The sequence below is a fragment of the Oncorhynchus tshawytscha genome, linkage group LG01 (genome assembly GCF_018296145.1).
Source record: "Oncorhynchus tshawytscha isolate Ot180627B linkage group LG01, Otsh_v2.0, whole genome shotgun sequence".
Classification (NCBI taxonomy): domain Eukaryota; kingdom Metazoa; phylum Chordata; class Actinopteri; order Salmoniformes; family Salmonidae; genus Oncorhynchus; species Oncorhynchus tshawytscha.
In genome coordinates, this window is record NC_056429.1 from 1,149,497 (window position 1) to 1,171,427 (window position 21,931).

The window sequence follows — 21,931 nt, forward strand, 5'->3', positions numbered from 1 at the left end:
CATCCCAGACAGGATGACCACATCAGTGAATCAACCCACTCAGGTGACGCACCCCTTCCAGGGACGGCAAGAGAGAGCCCCAGTAAGCCAGTGACTCAGCCCCTGTAATAGGGTTAGAGGCAGAGAATCTCAGTGGGAAGAGGGGAACCGGCCAGGCAGAGACAGCAAGGGCGGTTCGTTGCTCCAGAGCCTTTCCGTTCACCTTCCCACTCCTGGGCCAGACTACACTCAATCATATGACCCACTGAAGAGATCTTCAGTAAGGACTTAAAGGTTGAGACCGAGTTTGCGTCTCTGACATGGGTAGGCAGACCGTTCCATAAAAATGGAGCTCTATAGGAGAAAGCCCTGCCTCCAGCTGTTTGCTTAGAAATTCTAGGGACAATTAGGAGGCCTGCGTCTTGTGACCGTAGCGTACGTGTAGGTATGTACGGCAGGACCAAATCAGAGAGATAGGTAGGAGCAAGCCCATGTAATGCTTTGTAGGTTAGCAGTAAAACCTTGAAATCAGCCCTTGCTTTGACAGGAAGCCAGTGTAGAGAGGCTAGCACTGGAGTAATATGATCAAATTCTTTGGTTCTAGTCAGAATTCGAGCAGCCGTATTTAGTACTAACTGAAGTTTATTTAGTGCTTTATCCGGGTGGCCGGAAAGTAGAGCATTGCAGTAGTCTAACCTAGAAGTGACAAAAGCGTGGATTAATTTTTCTGCATCATTTTTGGACAGAAAGTTTCTGATTTTTGCAATGTTACGTAGATGGAAAAAAGCTGTCCTTGAAATGGTCTTGATATGTTCTTCAAAAGAGAGATCAGGGTCCAGAGTAACGCCGAGGTCCTTCACAGTTTTATTTGAGACGACTGTACAACCATTAAGATTAATTGTCAGATTCAACAGAAGATCTCTTTGTTTCTTGGGACCTAGAACAAGCATCTCTGTTTTGTCCGAGTTTAAAAGTAGAAAGTTTGCAGCCATCCACTTCCTTATGTCTGAAACACATGCTTCTAGCAAGGGCAATTTTGGGGCTTCACCTTGTTTCATTGAAATGTACAGCTGTGTGTCATCCGCATAGCAGTGAAAGTTAACATTATGTTTTCGAATAACATCCCCAAGAGGTAAAATATATAGTGAAAACAATAGTGGTCCCAAAACGGAACCTTGAGGAACACCGAAATTTACAGTTGATTTGTCAGAGGACAAACCATTCATAGAGACAAACTGATATCTTTCCGACAGATAAGATCTAAACCTGGCCAGAACTTGTCCGTGTAGACCAATTTGGGTTTCCAATCTCTCCAAAAGAATGTGGTGATCGATGGTATCAAAAGCAGCACTAAGGTCTAGGAGCACGAGGACAGATGCAGAGCCTCGGTCCGATGCCATTATTAAAATGTCATTTACCACCTTCACAAGTGCCGTCTCAGTGCTACGATGGGGTCTAAAACCAGACTGAAGCATTTCGTATACATTGTTTGTCTTCAGGAAGGCAGTAAGTTGTTGCGCAACAGCCTTTTCTAAAAATTTTGAGAGGAATGGAAGATTCGATATAGGCCTATAGTTTTTTATATTTTCTGGGTCAAGGTTTGGCTTTTTCAAGAGAGGCTTTATTACTGCCACTTTTAGTGAGTTTGGTACACATCCGGTGGATAGAGAGACGTTTATTATGTTCAACATAGGAGGGCCAAGCACAGGAAGCAGCTCTTTCAGTAGTTTAGTTGGAATAGGGTCCAGTAGGACATCATCCACCCGAGCCACTGCCTGTTCACCCCGCTGTCATCCAGAAGGCGAGGTCAGTACAGGTGCATCAAAGCGGGGACCGAGAGACTGAAAAACAGCTTCTATCTCAAGGCCATCAGACTGTTAAACAGCCACCACTAACATTGAGTGGCTACTGCCAACACACTGTCAATGACACTTACTCTACTCCAGCCACTTTAATAATGGGAATTGATGGGAAATGATGTAAATATATCACTAGCCACTTTAAACAATGCTACCTTATATAATGTTACTTACCCTACATTATTCATCTCATATGCATACGTAGATACTGTACTCTATATCATCGACTGCATCCTTATGTAATACATGTATCACTAGCCACTTTAACTATGCCACTTGGTTTACATACTCATCTCATATGTATATACTGTACTCGATATCATCTACTGTATCTTGCCTATGCTGCTCTGTACCATCACTCATTCATATATCCTTATGTACATATTCCTTATCCCCTTACACTGTGTATAAGACAGTAGTTTTTTTGGAATTGTTAGTTAGATTACTTGTTCGTTACTACTGCATTGTCGGAACTAGAAGCACAAGCATTTCGCTACACTCGCATTAACATCTGCTAACCATGTGTATGTGACAAATAAAATTTGATTTGATTTGTATGCAGCTTGAAGGTTTAGAGGCCATGATTATTTTCATCATTGTGTCAAGAGATATAGTACTAAAACACTTGAGCGTCTCTCTTGATCCTAGGTCCTGGGAGAGTTGTGCAGACTCAGGACAACTGAGCTTTGAAGGAATACGCAGATTTAAAGAGGAGTCCGTAATTTGCTTTCTAATAATCATAATCTTTTCCTCAAAGAAGTTCATGAATTTATCACTGCTAAAGTGAAAGTCATCCTCTCTTGGGGAATGCTGCTTTTTAGTTAGCTTTGCGACAGTATCAAAAAGGAATTTCGGATTGTTCTTATTTTCCTCAATTAAGTTAGAAAAATAGGATGATCGAGCAGCAGTAAGGGCTCTACGGTACTGCACGGTACTGTCTTTCCAAGCTAGTCGGAAGACTTCCAGTTTGGTGTGGCGCCATTTCCGTTCCAATTTTCTGGAAGCTTGCTTCAGAGCTCGGGTATTTTCTGTGTACCAGGGAGCTAGTTTCTTATGAGAAATGTTTTTAGTTTTTAGGGGTGCAACTGCATCTAGGGTATTGCGCAAGGTTAAATTGAGTTCCTCGGTTAGGTGGTTAACTGATTTTTGTCCTCTGGCGTCCTTGGGTAGACAAGAGGGAATCTGGAAGGACATCAAGGAATCTTTGTGTTGTCTGTGAATTTATAGCACGACTTTTGATGTTCCTTGGTTGGGGTCTGAGCAGATTATTTGTTGCAATTGCAAACGTAATAAAATAGTGGTCCGATAGTCCATGATTATGAGGAAAAACATTAAGATCCACAACTTTTATTCCATGGGACAAAACTAGGTCCAGCGTATGACTGTGACAGTGAGTGGGTCCAGAGACATGTTGGACAAAACCCACTGAGTCGATGATGGCTCCGAAAGCCTTTTGGAGTGGGTCTGTGGACTTTTCCATGTGAATATTAAAGTCACCAAAGATTAGAATATTATCTGCTATGACTACAAGGTCCGATAGGAATTCAGGGAACTCAGTCAGGAACGCTGTATATGGCCCAGGAGGCCTGTAAACAGTAGCTATAAAAAGGGATTGAGTAGGCTGCATAGATTTCATGACTAGAAGCTCAAAAGACAAAAACGTCTTCTTCTTTTTTGTAAATTGAAATTTGCTATCATAAATGTTAGCAACACCTCCGCCTTTGCGGGATGCACGGGGGATGTGTTCACTAGTGTAGCCAGGAGGTGAGGCCTCATTTAACACAGTAAATTCATCAGGCTTAAGCCATGTTTCAGTCAGGCCAATCACATCAAGATTATGGTCAGTGATTAGTTCATTGACTATAATTGCCTTTGAAGTAAGGGATCTAACATTAAGTAGCCCTATTTTGAGATGTGATGTATCATGATCTCTTTCAATAATGACAGGAATGGAGGTGGTCTTTATCCTAGTGAGATTGCTAAGGCGAACACCGCCATGTTTAGTTTTGACCAACCTAGGTCGAGGCACAGACACGGTCTCAATGGTGATAGCTGAGCTGACTACACTGACTGTGCTAGTGGCAGACTCCACTATGCTAGCAGGCTGGCTAACAGCCTGCTGCCTGGCCTGCACCCTATTTCATTGTGGAGCTAAAGGAGTTAGAGCCCTGTCTATGTTGGTAGATAAGATGAGAGCACCCCTCCAGCTAGGATGGAGGATATTGCTGCCAGTAATATTGCACCTAAATCAACCATTTATCGGATCATCAAGAACTTCAAGGAGAGTGGTTCAATTGTTGTGAAGAAGGCTTCATGGCGCCCAAGAACGTCCAGCAAGCGCCAGGAATGTCTCCTAAAGTTGATTCAGCTGCGGGATCGGGGCACCACCAGTACAGAGCTTGCTCAGGAATGGCAGCAGGCAGTTGTGAGTGCATCTGCACGCACAGTGAGGCGAAGACTTTTGGAGGATGGCAGCAAAGAAGCCACTTCTCTCCAGGAAAAACATCAGGGACAGACTGATATTCTGCAAAAGGTACAGGGATTGGACTGCTCAGGACTGGGGTAAAGTCATTTTCGCTGATGAATCCCCTTTCCGATTGTTTGGGGCATCCGGAAAAAAGCTTGTCCGGAGAAGACAAGGTGAACGCTACCATCAGTCCTGTCTCATGCCAACAGTAAAGCATCCTGAGACCATTCATGTGTGGGGTTGCTGCTCAGCCAAGGGAGTGGGCTCACTCACAATTTTGCCTAAGAACACAGCCATGAATAAAGAATGGTACCAACAAATCCTCCGAAAGCAACTTCTCCCAACCATCCAGGAACAGTTTGGCGACGAACAATGCCTTTTCCAGCATGATGGAGCACCTTGCCATAAGGCAAAAGTGATAACTAAGTGGCTCGGAGAACAAAACATCAATAATTAGGGACCATAGCCAGTAAACTCCCCAGACCTTAATCCCATTGAGAACTTCAATGGGATTAACTTCATTCCTCAAGAGGCGGGTGGACAAACAAAACCCCACAAATTCTGACAAACTCCAAGCATTGATTATGCAAGAATGGGCTGCCATCAGTCAGGATGTGGCCCAGAAGTTAATTGACAGCATGCCAGGGCGGATTGCAGAGGTCTTGAAAAAGAAGGGTCAACACTGAAAATATTGACTCTTTGCATCAACTTCATGTAATTGTCAATAAAAGCCTTTGACACTTATGAAATGCTTATAATTACACTTCAGTATTCCATTGTAACATCAGACAAAATTATCTAAAGACACTGAAGCAGGAACCTTTGTGGAAATTAATATTTGTGTCATTTCAAAACTTTTGGACACGACTGTACAGCACCCGATGTCACAGGAAGGCCATACAGATCATCAAGGACAACAACCACCCGATGTCACAGGAAGGCCAAACAGATCATCAAGGACAACAACCACCCGATGTCACAGGAAGGCCAAACAGATCATCAAGGACAACAACCACCCGATGTCACAGGAAGGCCATACAGATCATCAAGGACAACAACCACCCGATGTCACAGGAAGGCCATACAGATCATCAAGGACAACAACCACCCGATGTCACAGGAAGGCCATACAGATCATCAAGGACAACAACCACCCGATGTCACAGGAAGGCCAAACAGATCATCAAGGACAACAACCACCCGAGCCCCTGCCTGTTCACCCCGCTATCATCCAGAAGGCGAGGTCATTACAGGTGCATCAAAGCTGGGACCGAGAGACTGAAAAATAGCTTCTATCTCAAGGCCATCAGACTGTTAAATAGCCATCACTAGCCGGCTACCACCCGGTTACTCAACCCTGCACCTTAGAGGCTGCTGCCCTATATACATAGACATGGAATCACTGGTCACTTTAATAATGGAACACTAGTCACTTTAATAATGGAACACTGGTCACTTTAATAATGGAACACTAGTCACTTTAATAACGGAACACTGGTCCCTTTAATAATGGAACACTGGTCCCTTTAATAATGGAACACTGGTCCCTTTAATAACGGAACACTAGTCACTTTAATAATGGAACACTAGTCACTTTAATAACAAAACACTGGTCACTTTAATAATGGAACACTGGTCACTTTAATAATGGAACACTGGTCACTTTAATAATGGAACACTAGTCACTTTAATAATGGAACACTAGTCACTTTAATAACGGAACACTGGTCCCTTTAATAATGGAACACTGGTCACTTTAATAATGGAACACTGGTCACTTCAATAATGGAACACTGGTCACTTTAATAATGGAACACTGGTCACTTTAATAATGGAACACTGGTCACTTTAATAACGGAACACTGGTCACTTTAATAATGGAACACTAGTCACTTCAATAATGGAACACTAGTCACTTTAATAACGGAACACTAGTCACTTTAATAACGGAACACTAGTCACTTTAATAATGGAACACTGGTCACTTTAATAATGGAACACTGGTCACTTTAATAACGGAACACTGGTCACTTTAATAATGTTTACATCCTGCTTTACTCATTTCATATGTACAGTGCCTTGCGAAAGTATTCGGCCCCCTTGAACTTTGCGACCTTTTGCCACATTTCAGGCTTCAAACATAAAGATATAAAACTGTATTTTTTTGTGAAGAATCAACAACAAGTGGGACACAATCATGAAGTGGAACAACATTTATTGGATATTTCAAACTTTTTTAACAAATCAAAAACTGAAAAATTGGGCGTGCAGAATTATTCAGCCCCTTTACTTTCAGTGCAGCAAACTCTCTCCAGAAGTTCAGTGAGGATCTCTGAATGATCCAATGTTGACCTAAATGACTAATGATGATAAATACAATCAACCTGTGTGTAATCAAGTCTCCGTATAAATGCACCTGCACTGTGATAGTCTCAGAGGTCCGTTAAAAGCGCAGAGAGCATTATGAAGATCAAGGAACACACCAGGCAGGTCCGAGATACTGTTGTGAAGAAGTTTAAAGCCGGATTTGGATACAAAAAGATTTCCCAAGCTTTAAACATCCCAAGGAGCACTGTGCAAGCGATAATATTGAAATGGAAGGAGTATCAGACCACTGCAAATCTACCAAGACCTGGCCGTCCCTCTAAACTTTCAGCTCATACAAGGATAAGACTGATCAGAGATGCAGCCAAGAGGCCCATGATCACTCTGGATGAACTGCAGAGATCTACAGCTGAGGTGGGAGACTCTGTCCATAGGACAACAATCAGTCGTATATTGCACAAATCTGGCCTTTATGGAAGAGTGGCAAGAAGAAAGCCATTTCTTAAAGACAAAAAGTGTCGTTTAAAGTTTGCCACAAGCCACCTGGGAGACACACCAAACATGTGGAAGAAGGTACTCTGGTCAGATGAAACCAAAATTGAACTTTTTGGCAACCATGCAAAACGTTATGTTTGGTGTAAAAGCAACACAGCTCATCACCCTGAACACACCATCCCCACTATCAAACATGGTGGTGGCAGCATCATGGTTTGGGCCTGCTTTTCTTCAGCAGGGACAGGGAAGATGGTTAAAATTGATGGGAAGATGGATGGAGCCAAATACAGGACCATTCTGGAAGAAAACCTGATGGAGTCTGCAAAAGACCTGAGCCTGGGACGGAGATTTGTCTTCCAACAAGACAATGATCCAAAACATAAAGCAAAATCTACAATGGAATGGTTCAAAAATAAACATATCCAGGTGTTAGAATGGCCAAGTCAAAGTCCAGATCTGAATCCAATCGAGAATCTGTGGAAAGAACTGAAAACTGCTGTTCACAAATGCTCTCCATCCAACCTCACTGAGCTCGAGCTGTTTTGCAAGGAGGAATGGGAAAAAATGTGCAAAACTGATAGAGACATACCCCAAGCGACTTAACAGCTGTAATCACAGCAAAAGGTGGCGCTACAAAGTATTAACTTAAGGGGGCTGAATAATTTTGCATGCCCAATTTTTCAGTTTTTGATTTGTTAAAAAAGTTTGAAATATCCAATAAATGTCGTTCCACTTCATGATTGTGTCCCACTTGTTGTTGATTCTTCACAAAAAAATACAGTTTTATATCTTTATGTTTGAAGCCTGAAATGTGGCAAAAGGTCGCAAAGTTCAAGGGGGCCGAATACTTTCGCAAGGCACTGTATGTACTGTTTTCTATTCTACAGTATTTTAGTCAATGCCACTCCTACATTGCTGGTCCTAATATATATTTCTTAATTCCATTCTTATACTTTGAGATATGTGTGTGTTGTGGTGAATTGTTAGATACTACTATACTGTTGGAGCTAGGAACACAAGCATTTCACTACACCCGCAATAACATCTGCTAAATACGTGTATGTGACCAACATGTGATTTCTACCACTACTGAGACCCTGCAGGTGTATGTGTGTAGTCAGGTTTCTGTTCGGTGGTTTATTGTCTGAACAACTTCCTCAATCTGTTTTTCCTCCACCCTGACCCTGACCCTGACCCTGACCCTGACCCTGACCCTGTCCCTGACCCTGACCCTGTCCCTGACCCTGACCCTGACCCTGACCCTGACCCTGACCCTGTCCCTGACCCTGTCCCTGACCCTGACCCTGTCCCTGACCCTGACCCTGACCCTGACCCTGTCCCTGACCCTGACCCTGTCCCTGACCCTGACCCTGACCCTGACCCTGACCCTGACCCTGTCCCTGACCCTGTCCCTGACCCTGACCCTGACCCTGACCCTGTCCCTGACCCTGTCCCTGACCCTGACCCTGACCCTGTCCCTGACCCTGACCCTGTCCCTGACCCTGACCCTGTCCCTGACCCTGACCCTGACCCTGTCCCTGTCCCTGACCCTGACCCTGTCCCTGACCCTGACCCTGTCCCTGACCCTGACCCTGACCCTGTCCCTGACCCTGACCCTGACCCTGACCCTGTCCCTGACCCTGACCCTGACCCTGTCCCTGACCCTGTCCCTGACCCTGACCCTGACCCTGTCCCTGACCCTGACCCTGTCCCTGACCCTGACCCTGTCCCTGTCCCTGACCCTGTCCCTGACCCTGACCCTGACCCTGACCCTGACCCTGTCCCTGACCCTGACCCTGACCCTGTCCCCTGTCCCTGACCCTGACCCTGTCCCTGACCCTGACCCTGTCCCTGACCCTGACCCTGACCCCCTGACCCTGTCCCTGACCCTGTCCCTGACCCTGACCCTGTCCCTGACCCTGACCCTGACCCTGACCCTGTCCCTGACCCTGACCCTGTCCCTGACCCTGACCCTGTCCCTGACCCTGACCCTGACCCTGTCCCTGACCCTGACCCTGTCCCTGACCCTGACCCTGTCCCTGACCCTGACCCTGACCCTGACCCTGACCCTGTCCCTGACCCTGACCCTGACCCTGACCCTGACCCTGTCCCTGACCCTGACCCTGTCCCATGTCCCTGACCCTGACCCTGACCCTGACCCTGTCCCTGACCCTGTCCCTGACCCTGACCCTGACCCTGACCCTGTCCCTGACCCTGACCCTGTCCCTGACCCTGTCCCTGACCCTGTCCCTGACCCTGACCCTGTCCCTGACCCTGACCCTGACCCTGTCCCTGACCCTGACCCTGACCCTGACCCTGTCCCTGACCCTGTCCCTGACCCTGACCCTGAAGTCCCTGACCCTGTCCCTGACCCTGTCCCTGACCCTGACCCTGTCCCTGACCCTGACCCTGTCCCTGACCCTGACCCTGACCCTGACCCTGTCCCTGACCCTGTCCCTGACCCTGACCCTGACCCTGTCCCTGACCCTGTCCCTGTCCCTGACCCTGACCCTGACCCTGTCCCTGACCCTGACCCTGACCCTGACCCTGTCCTCATGCTCTTCCTTTTGGGATGCATCAATATATTGTATTGTTTTGTCTAAGTTCCTGATGTGACTAAGACGTGTTGTATAGGCTACAACAAAACAAAAAACAGTCTGACTAAGGCCGGCTGTGCTTCCTGACTCCCTTTACCAGGAAGCACGTGACTTTTTCTTCTTGTATCTATGCCATAAGACATATTTATATACATGGTTTAACATGTAAGAGTGTTAACATTTATACATGTGTTTTTAAGAAATGTTAAATGACTTATAGGAGTATAAACAAAAGCAGGTTTTATGCCCTTATTTGGACTTATAAGTGATTTCCTGTGACCTATTGAGAAACGTAAACACCAACTCCACACAACATAGGAAGTTGTGCTGGAATATTCATGTCAGCAGCCCATGTCTCCGTAATCTTTGGTGGACAGACTACATAACATGCATCTGATCAAACTATGCAAGATTTAGTCCTGGGATAAGCGACATGAATGTCTCATATTATTTGCCTGCGAAATTCCGATTTTATTCACTTATTTGGCAAAGGCTTGTATCGAATGGGGTGCTTATCTGGGTAAAGATCTTTTCTCCTGCTTATCTCCTCAGTGTGTCTCTGACAGTAAAGACCTGCCGTTGGCTACGGTGAACGTGATAAAGGATCACCCAGAGATGACAGACTGGATTCATCCCATCCAGCCCTACACCCCATTCTACATCTCTAACTATAACTACACCAAGATAGTTGTGGACCGAGTACAAGCTGCAGACTACACCACGCACAACGTCCTGCTGCTAGCAACTGGTAGGTGATGTCTGGGCTCCATGTCTGGAAATAGACTCTCTGGGTTGAAATTTAATACCACCAAGTTGAACATCCACCCCTTTTCTACTCTCGGTGCTGTTGCTGACCTACGGATGTGGGATCTTAATTTGAGCCAGATTCACAAAGCAGGAAAATAATCCTGCAGCAACAGGAAATGTGAATTGTTGTGTGGATTATAATTCATGAATTATTTTGGGTAGAGGTTGATACATTGTTTTTGTAAAATCTTCTGAAGTTTTAAAGTGGAAATTAGAAACTTTAGAAGCCTTTTAAACCTTGAATACGCAAAACGTTTGCATTTCCTGCCGTGCTGGAATATTCTTCTAACAACAGCATGATGAAATGAAGACACAGCGTGACCATTGTTCATCATGGTTGTTATCAGTATAATGATGTCTTTATCACAGTCACGTGTTATTCAGAGTCTCAAGTACACAACGGCAACGGCTTTAACAGCCTGTTAGGCCAGATAATTAATACCAGGTTAGTAATACCAGCTGTTAGGCCAGATAATTAATACCAGGTTAGTAATACCAGCTGTTAGGCCAGATAATTAATACCAGGTTAGTAATACCAGCTGTTAGGCCAGATAATTAATACCAGGTTAGTAATACCAGCTGTTAGGCCAGATAATTAATACCAGGTTAGTAATACCAGCTGTTAGGCCAGATAATTAATACCAGGTTAGTAATACCAGCTGTTAGGCCAGATAATTAATACCAGGTTAGTAATACCAGCTGTTAGGCCAGATAATTAATACCAGGTTAGTAATACCAGCTGTTAGGCCAGATAATTAATACCAGGTTAGTAATGCCAGCTGTTAGGCCAGGCCCCGCGAAAGACTAGCTGTCTGATGCTACAGAAACCCCATGAAGAAAAACCCTATGAATAAACACTATGAATAAACACTATGAATAAACCCCATGAATAAACCCCATGAATAAACACTATGAATAAACACTATGAATAAACACTATGAATAAACACTATGAATAAACACTATGAATAAACACCATGAGTAAACACCATGAGTAAACACTATCAAATCAAAGTTTATTGGTCATGTACACAGAATTTGAGATATCATCGCAGGTGCAGCGTAATGCTTGTACAGTAATACCAGAGTAGTAATACCAGGGCATTAATACCAGATAATTAATACCAGGTTAGTAATACCAGGGCAGTAATACCAGGGCATTAATACCAGATAATTAATACCAGGTTAGTAATACCAGGGCAGTAATACCAGGGCATTAATACCAGATAATTAATACCAGGTTAGTAATACCAGGGCAGTAATGCCAGGGTATTAATACCAGATAATTAATACCAGGGTAGTAATACCAGGACAGTAATACCAGGGCATTAATACCAGGGCATTAATACCAGGGCAGTAATACCAGGGCAGTAATACCAGGGCAGTAATACCAGATAATTAATACCAGGGTAGTAATACCAGGGCAGTAATACCAGATAATTAATACCAGGGCATTAATACCAGGGCAGTAATACCAGATAATTAATACCAGGGTAATACCAGGGCATTAATACCAGGGCAGTAATACCAGATAGATTAATACCAGGGCAGTAATACCAGTAGATAATACTACCAGGGCAGTAATACCAGATAGTTAATATCAGATAATAATACCAGGGCAGTAATACCAGATAATAATACCAGGGCAGTAATACCAGGGCATTAATACCAGGGCAGTAATACCAGATAATAATACCAGGGCAGTAATACCAGATAATAATACCAGGGCAGTAATACCAGATAATTAATACCAGATAATACTACCAGGGCAGTAATACCAGATAGTTAATACCAGATAATAATACCAGGGCAGTAATACCAGATAATAATACCAGGGCAGTAATACCAGGGCATTAATACCAGGGCAGTAATACCAGATAATAATACCAGGGCAGTAATACCAGATAATAATACCAGGGCAGTAATACCAGATAATAATACCAGGGCAGTAATACCAGATAATAATACCAGGGCAGTAATACCAGATAATTAATACCAGGGCAGTAATACCAGGGCATTAATACCAGATAATAATACCAGGGCAGTAATACCAGGGCATTAATACCAGGGCAGTAATACCAGGGCGGTAATACCAGATAATAATACCAGGGCATTAATACCAGATAATAATACCAGGGCAGTAATACCAGATAATTAATACCAGATAATACTACCAGGGCAGTAATACCAGATAATTAATACCAGATAATAATACCAGGGCAGTAATACCAGGGCAGTAATACCAGATAATTAATACCAGATAATACTACCAGGGCAGTAATACCAGATAGTTAATATCAGATAATACTACCAGGGCAGTAATACCAGATAGTTAATACCAGATAATAATACCAGGGCATTAATACCAGATAATAATACCAGGGCAGTAATACCAGATAGTTAATACCAGATAATAATACCAGGGCATTAATACCAGATAATAATACCAGGGCAGTAATACCAGCTAATAATACCAGGGTAGTAATACCAGATAATAATACCAGGGCAGTAATACCAGATAATAATACCAGGGCATTAATACCAGATAATAATACCAGGGCATTAATACCAGATAATAATACCAGGGCAGTAATACCAGATAATAATACCAGGGCAGTAATACCAGATAATAATACCAGGGCAGTAATACCAGGGCATTAATACCAGGGCAGTAATACCAGATAATACTACCAGGGTATTAATACCAGATAGTAATACCAGGGCATTAATGCCAGATAATAATACCAGGGCAGTAATACCAGATAATAATACCAGGGCAGTAATACCAGGGCATTAATACCAGGGCAGTAATACCAGGGCAGTAATACCAGATAATTAATACCAGGGCAGTAATACCAGGGCAGTAATACCAGATAATAATACCAGGGCAGTAATACCAGGGCATTAATACCAGATAATTAATACCAGGGCAGTAAACCAGGGCAGTAGGATGAGCCATGACTAGAATACAGTATATACCTATAACGTGGGTAAAACAGTATGTAAACATTATTACAGTGATCTTTGTTCAATGATTCTATGTACGTAGGGCAACATTCTCTAGGGTGCTGGGTAGAGTACCGGGTGGTAGCCGGCTAGTGACAGTGACTAAGGTTCAGGGTAGAGTACCGGGTGGTAGCCGGCTAGTGACAGTGACTAAGGTTCAGGGTAGAGTACCGGGTGGTAGCCGGCTAGTGACAGTGACTAAGGTTCAGGGTAGAGTACCGGGTGGTAGCCGGCTAGTGACAGTGACTAAGGTTCAGGGTAGAGTACCAGGTGGTAGCCGGCTAGTAACAGTGGCTAAGGTTCAGGGCAGGGTACTGGAAAGAGGCTTGCTAGTAACAGTGGCTAAGGTTCAGGACAGAGTCTGGGCAGAGGCTGGCTAGTGACAGTGGCTAAGGTTCAGGACAGGGTACTGGACAGAGGCTGGCTAGTGACAGTGACTAAGGTTCAGGGCAGGGTACTGGACAGAGGCTGGCTAATAACAGTGGCTAAGGTTCAGGGCAGGGTACTGGTCAGAGGCTGGCTAGTGACAATGGCTAAGGTTCAGGGCAGGGTACTGGACAGAGGCTGGCTAGTGACAGTGGCTAAGGTTCAGGGCAGGGTACTGGGCAGAGACTGGCTAGTGACAATGGCTAAGGTTCAGGGCAGGGTACTGGACAGAGGCTGGCTAGTGACAGTGGCTAAGGTTCAGGACAGGGTACTGGATAGAGACTGGCTAGTGGTGACTGATTCAGTCTAATGGACTGGAGATAGAAGCTGTTTCTCAGTGTCTTCCAGCTCGAGCAAGCCAAGGCTCTTGGAAGGCTTCTTACTTACTGCCAGGCCTCTGCAAACAGGCCTATTTCAACTTGTAAATGAATGACTGTGCACTGCAATCAGGCCTATTTCAACTTGTAAATGAGTGTTTAACTTTCTGTATCTCCTTCCCCAGACACTGGAATGATCCATAAGATCTTAAATGATCGTTTCAAACCTTTCATCATCTCAGAGACTCATCTCTCCAACCACTCTGATGTCATCAGATCCATGAAACTGGACTCTAGAAAGGTACCGGCAGGGGTGGCAGGTAGCCTAGTCGTTAAGAGCGTTGGGACAGTAACGAATGGTTGCTGGTTCGAATCCCAGAGAAGAATAGGTGAAAAATCTGTCAATGTATGTACTCTATTAACCTTAATAGCTCCTGTAATTCACTCTGGGTAAGAGTGTCTGATAAATTGCTAAAATGTACTGTGATCAAGTTATTTTGGATATGACTAGAAGGGTGGTATTCAGAAGAGTGGTGTTTATGTGATCAGGTTACTGTGCATTCTGAAAGTATTCAGACCCCTTCACTTCCTCCATGTTTTTCTTCATCAATCTACACGCAATACCTCATAATGACCAAGCAAAACTGTTTTTTAGAAATGTTTGCAAATGTATTAAAAATAAAAAACGGAAATATCACATTTACATAAGTATTCAGACCCTTTACTCAGTACTTTGTTGAAGCACTTTTGGCAGCGATTACAGCCTCGAGTCTTCTTGGGAATGACGCTACGAGCTTGGCACACCTGTATTTGGGGAGTTTCTACCATTCTTTTCTGCAGATCCTCTCAAGCTCTGTCAGGTTGGATGGGGAGTGTCGCTGCACAGCTATTTTCAGGTCTCTCCAGAGACCCTAAGCACACAGCCAGACTCTCCAAGTCTGGGCTCTGGCTGGGCCACTCAAGGACATTCAGTGACTTGTCCTGAAGCCACTCCTGCGTTTTCTTGGCTGTTTGCTTAGGGTCATTGTCCTGTTTGAAGTTGAACCTTCGCCCCAGTCTGAGGTCCTGAGTGCTCTGGAGCAGGTTTTCATCAAGGATCTCTCTGTACTTTGCTCTGTTCATCTTTCCCTCAATCCTGACTCAATCCTGACTAGTCTCCCAGTCCCTGCCACTGAAAAACATTCCCACAGCACTGGGCAAATTGTCCGCCGCCCTATGGGACTCCTGATCACGGCCGGTTGTGATACAGCCCAGGATCGAACCAGGGTCTGTACTGACGCCTATAGCGCTGAGATGCAGTTCCTTAGACTGCTGCGCCACTCGGGAGGTGAAAGGTCACAGAGCTGTGTTTGTCAGACCATGAGACATCCCAAAAATGGGTCTTCTCACAATATCGTCTGTAGCGTCTGAACATTTAAGCCTACAAACTGACCCCTGGAAAGATAACACTCTCACGATGGTGTTCTCCATTTTACTTTACGATCTCCCCAAGTGTCAGGAGACTCGTCTGAAATCGGTAACGCCGATCTGCCAACTTCTGTCTGTGGCATCTAAACAGTTTGGGCTATACGCTAGTATGACCCCTCTGTGGAAAGCGTTTGTTTAAGCTAATAGCAGTAACCCCAATAAAGACAGGGCTTAGACTCTGATGGTATTAAGATAGATATTGTTCAAATGTGAAATATATGTGATGGGATGTTTTAGTATTAACTAGCATGTTTCTGTCTATGTGCAGAGGAAACTGGTGGTGGGTTTGTCAGAGCAGATCTCCATTCTGGACCTCCAGAGGTGTCAGGACTATAACGGATCCTGTCATGTGTGTGTTCTGGCCAGAGACCCGTACTGCGCCTGGACAGAGGCTGGGTGCAAACCCACCATCCCGTAAGTCTAATGTTTCCTCTTTGGCTCCTCCTCAATTGACCAAGCATGGCTGTCCCATAAGCTGTGTCTTTCAATCAAGTGGATTTATAAGCCCTTTTTACAGAAGCAGTTTTCACAAAGTGCTTTTACATTAACCGGCTTAGACCGCAAAGAGCCTTTTACATTCCCAGGCCAAAGAATGAATGACAAAGAAAGAAGAATGAATGACAAAGCCTCCTTCACTCATGCTGCCAAACATACCCTCGTAAAACTGACCATCCTACCGATCCTCGACTAAGGCGATGTCATTTACAAAATAGCTTCCAACACTCTACTCAGCAAATTGGATGCAGTCTATCACAGTGCCATCCGTTTTGTCACCAAAGCCCCATATACTACCCACCACTGCGACCTGTATGCTCTCGTTGGCTGGCCCTCGCTTCATAATTTATTCGCCAAACCCACTGGCTCTAGGTATTCTACAAGTCTCTGCTAGGTAAAGCCCCGCCTTATCTCAGCTCACTGGTCACCATAGCAACACCCACCCGTAGCACACGCTTCAGCAGGTATATCTCACTGGTCAACCCCAATTGTAATTACTTCGCCACCATGGCCTATTTATTGCCTTACCTCCCTTATCTTACCTCATTTGCACACACTGTATATAGACTTTCTACTGTATTATTGACTGTATGTTTGTTTATTCCATGTGTAACTCTGTGTTGTTGTATGTGTCGAACTGCTTTGCTTTATCTTGGCCAGGTCGCCGTTGTAAATGAGAACTTGTTCTCAACTAGCCTACCTGGTTAGATGAAGGGAACTTGTTCTCAACTAGCCTACCTGGTTAAATAAAGGGAACTTGTTCTCAACTAGCCTACCTGGTTAAATGAAGGGAACTTGTTCTCAACTAGCCTACCTATTTAAATAAAGGGAACTTGTTCTCAACTAGCTTACCTGGTTAAATAAAGGGAACTTGTTCTCAACTAGCCTACCTGGTTAAATAAAGGGAACTTGTTCTCAACTAGCTTACCTGGTTAAATAAAGGGAACTTGTTCTCAACTAGCTTACCTGGTTAAATAAAGGGAACTTCTTCTCAACTAGCCTACCTGGTTAAATAAAGGGAACTTGTTCTCAACTAGCCTACCTGGTTAAATAAAGGGAACTTGTTCTCAACTAGCCTACCTGGTTAAATAAAGGGAACTTGTTCTCAACTAGCCTACCTGGTTAAATAAAGGGAACTTGTTCTCAACTAGCCTACCTGGTTAAATAAAGGGAACTTGTTCTCAACTAGCCTACCTGGTTAAATAAAGAGAACTTGTTCTCAACTAGCCTACCTGGTTAAATAAAGAGAACTTGTTCTCAACTAGCCTACCTGGTTAAATAAAGGGAACTTGTTCTCAACTAGCCTACCTGGTTAAATAAAGGGAACTTGTTCTCAACTAGCCTACCTGGTTAAATAAAGGGAACTTGTTCTCAACTAGCCTACCTGGTTAAATAAAGGGAACTTGTTCTCAACTAGCCTACCTGGTTAAATAAAGGGAACTTGTTCTCAACTAGCCTACCTGGTTAAATAAAGGGAACTTGTTCTCAACTAGCCTACCTGGTTAAATAAAGGGAACTTGTTCTCAACTAGCTTACCTGGTTAAATAAAGGGAACTTGTTCTCAACTAGCCTCCCTGGTTAAATAAAGGGAACTTGTTCTCAACTAGCCTACCTGGTTAAATAAAGGGAACTTGTTCTCAACTAGCCTCCCTGGTTAAATAAAGGGAACTTGTTCTCAACTAGCCTCCCTGGTTAAATAAAGGGAACTTGTTCTCAACTAGCCTCCCTGGTTAAATAAAGTGAACTTGTTCTCAACTAGCCTCCCTGGTTAAATAAAGGGAACTTGTTCTCAACTAGCCTACCTGGTTAAATAAAGGTGAAGTAAAAAAAAAAAAGAATAAAAAAGAGCCTTTTACAGTAACTGACCTAGACCCCAAAGAGCCTTTTACAGAACTGACCTAGACCCCAATGAGCCTTTTACAGTAACTGACCTATACCCTAACAAGCCTTTTACAGTAACTGACCTAGACCCCAAAGAGCCTTTTACAGTAACTGACCTAGACCCCAAAGAGCCTTTTACAGAACTGACCTAGACCCCAAAGAGCCTTTTACAGAACTGACCTAGACCCCAAAGAGCCTTTTACAGTAACTGACCTATATCCTAACAAGCCTTTTACAGTAACTGACCTAGACCCCAAAGAGCCTTTTACAGTAACTGGCCTACACCCCAAAGAGCCTTTTACAGTAACTGAACTAGACCCCAAAGAGCCTTTTACAGAACTGACCTAGACCCCAAAGAGCCTTTTACAGAACTGACCTAGACCCCAAAGAGCCTTTTACAGTAACTGACCTTGACCCCAAAGAGCCTTTTATAGTAACTGACCTAGACCCCAAAGAGCCTTTTATAGTAACCGGCCTAGACCCCAAAGAGCCTTTTACAGTAACTGGCCTAGACCCCAACGAGCCTTTTACAGTAACTGGCCTAGACCCCAACAAGCCTTTTACAGTAACCGGCCTAGACCCCAACAAGCCTTTTACAGTAACTGGCCTAGACCCCAACAAGCCTTTTACAGTAACTGGCCTAGAGCCCAAAGAGCCTTTTACAGTAACTGGCCTAGAGCCCAATGAGCCTTTTGCAATAACTGGCCTAGAGCCCAACGAGCCCTTTGCACTAACTGACCTAGACCCCAAAGAACCTTTTACAGTAACTGGCCTAGACCCAAAAGAGCCTTTTACAATATCTGGCCTAGACCCCAAAGAGCCTTTTACAGTAACCAGCCTAGACCCTAACAAGCCTTTTACAGTAACTGGCCTAGACCCCAAAGAGCCTTTTACAGTAATTGGCTTAGACCCCAAAAATGATTTTACAGTAACTGGGCTAGACCCCAATGAGCCTTTTGCAGTAACTGGCCTAGACCCGAACGAGTCTTTTACAGTAACCGGGCTAGACCCCAAAAATAGTTTCACAGTCATCGGCCTAGACCCCAAAGAGCCTTTTACAGTAACCGGCCTAGACCCCAAAGAGCCTTTTACAGATACCGGCCTAGACCCCAAAGAGCCTTTTACAGATACCGGCCTACACCCCAAAGAGGATTTCACAGTAACTGGCCTAGACCCCAAAGAGCCTTTTACAGTAACCGGCCTACACCCCAAAGAGCCTTTTACAGTAACCCGCCTACACCCCAAAGAGCCTTTTAAAGTAACTGGCAGGACCACTTTTGGTTCTTCTTTATATACCTAGCATTGCTGTCTACTGTATCTAAACTGATATAGTCTCAGTGGTTGTCTTAGTGAACTGAACGTTGTGATTAAAATGTTGTTGTTTTTCTTTCCATAGGGGAGGCATTCAAAATATTGATGGAGGACAAACTAATGTGTGCCTTAAAACAGCAGGAGTTAAAATATCAGAAGGTACACTGTACATCGACATCTCACACACTGATAATAATACAATCAATCATTCAATCAATCAAATGAGTCAATCTGATGCCTGGACCACTTTGATTTGGAATGTATTGAATGAATAGGCTAGATTTTCATTCCCATGCCTTGTTAAATACATTTCTCCGACTCTTTCTCCAGAACCAAAGAAGCCCACCAGCAACAGGACCAGACGTGACACCCAGCCCTCCTCGTCCCTGAACGCCCTCAGTGCATCGGTCCACTCTGTGCCCCTGAACGTCCCCTTCTACCTGTCCTGTCCCATAGACTCCTACCACGCCCACTACACCTGGGAACACCTGGGCACGACACGCCCCTGTCTGCGACTGCAGGCCAGCTGTCTCCATCTCATCCCCTCCATGCAGACAGAGCACTATGGGAACTACCAGTGTGTCTCCAAGGAGAGAGACTATACCAGGGTTGTGAGGGTGGTCCGAGCTACACAGCTGCTGAGTAACCACAACCCAAGCATAATCAGCAGGCCTGCTAGACCGGTGGGAACCATCAGTACTAACATAGAGGACTCTAAGAACAATGGAGCAACAGCAGCTATGGCAATGCAGGCGGGATGGTTCGTGACCTTTGCAGCTTTGGACATTATCGTGCAACTTCTGCAATAAAATCATGTCCACTATGGACTTCATCATGATATGACACTGTACATCTGCACTCTATAATGGATCCACGGTGCATTCAGAAACTATTCAGACCCCTTGACTTTTTCCACATTTTGTTACGTTACAGCCTTATTCTAAAATGATTAAAACATATATATTAAAAAACTCCTGAATCTACACACAACACCCCATAATGACATCACAATACCCCATAATGACATCACAATACCCCATAATTACAAAGCAAAAACAGGTTTCTAAAAATGTTTAGCTAATGTATTAAAAATCTGAAATACCTTATTTACATCAGTATTCAGAGCCTTTGTTATGGGACTCGAAACTGAGCTCAGGCGCATCCTGTTTCCATTGATCATCCTTGAGATGTTTCTACAACTTGATTGGAGTCCACCTGTGGAAAATTAAATTGATTGGACTTGATTTGGAAAGACACACAACTGTCTATATAAGGTTCCACAGTTGACAGTACATGTCAGAGCAAAAACCAAGCCATGAGGTCGAAGGAGTTGTCCCTAGAGCCCCGAGACAGTATTGAGTCGAGGCACAGATCTGGGGAAGGTTACCAAAACATTTCTGCAGCATTGAAGGTCCCCAAGAACACAGTGGCCTCCATCATTCTTAAATGAAAGAAGTTTGGAACCACCAGGACTCTTTCTAGAGCTGGCCACCTGGCCAAACTGAGCAATTAGGGGAGAATGGCCTTGATCAGGGAGGTGACCAAGAACCCGATGACAGAGCTCCAGAGAGAACCTTCCAGAAGGACAACCATCTCTGCAGCACTTCACCAATCAGACCTTTATGGTAGAGAGGTCAGATGGAAGCCACTCCTCAGTAAAATACACATGATAACCCACTTGGAGTTTGCCAAAAAGGAACCTAAAGGACTCTCAGACCATGAGAAACGGTATTGAACTTGAAACAATCACGTCTGGAGGAAACCTGGCACCATGCCTACGCTGACGCATGGTGGTGGCATCATCATGATGTGGGAATGTTTTTCAGCGGCAGGGAGACTAGTCCGGATGGTGGGAAAGATGAACAGAGCAACGCACATCCTTAATGGAAACCTGTTCCAGAGCGCTCAAATCAAATCAAATTTTATTTGTCACATACACATGGTTAGCAGATGTTAATGCGAGTGTAGCGAAATGCTTGTGCTTCTAGTTCTGACAATGCAGTAATAACAAACAAGTAATCGAACTAACAATTCCAAAAAACTACTGTCTTATACACAGTGTAAGGGGATAAAGAATATGTACATAAGGATATATGAATGAGTGATGGTACAGAGCAGCATAGGCTAGATACAGTAGATGATATCGAGTACAGTATATACATATGAGATAAGTATGTAAACAAAGTGGCATAGTTAAAGTGGCTAGTGATACATGTATTACATAAGGATGCAGTCGATGATATAGAGTACAGTATATACGTATGCATATGAGATGAATAATGTAGGGTAAGTAACATTATATAAGGTAGCATTGTTTAAAGTGGCTAGTGATATATTTACATCATTTCCCATCAATTCCCATTATTAAAGTGGCTGGAGTTGAGTCAGTGTCATTGACAGTGTGTTGGCAGCAGCCACTCAATGTTAGTGGTGGCTGTTTAACAGTCTGATGGCCTTGAGATAGAAGCTGTTTTTCAGTCTCTCGGTTCCAGCTTTGATG

General features: G+C 44.1%; 1 protein-coding gene across 1 annotated transcript in view; it reads left to right on the plus strand.

Moving 5' to 3' along the window:
- Nucleotides 1-20,426, plus strand: part of sema7a (semaphorin 7A) — a 79,677-nt gene extending 59,251 nt beyond the window's left edge. Inside the window, exons 10-14 of the mRNA XM_042327624.1 lie at nucleotides 10,275-10,470; nucleotides 14,463-14,578; nucleotides 16,013-16,158; nucleotides 19,517-19,590; nucleotides 19,762-20,426. Of these exons, the coding sequence (XP_042183558.1) occupies nucleotides 10,275-10,470; nucleotides 14,463-14,578; nucleotides 16,013-16,158; nucleotides 19,517-19,590; nucleotides 19,762-20,240 (1,011 nt within the window). The 3' untranslated portion in view covers nucleotides 20,241-20,426. The remainder of the gene's footprint in view (nucleotides 1-10,274; nucleotides 10,471-14,462; nucleotides 14,579-16,012; nucleotides 16,159-19,516; nucleotides 19,591-19,761) is intronic.
- The last annotated feature ends 1,505 nt before the right edge of the window (nucleotides 20,427-21,931 follow it).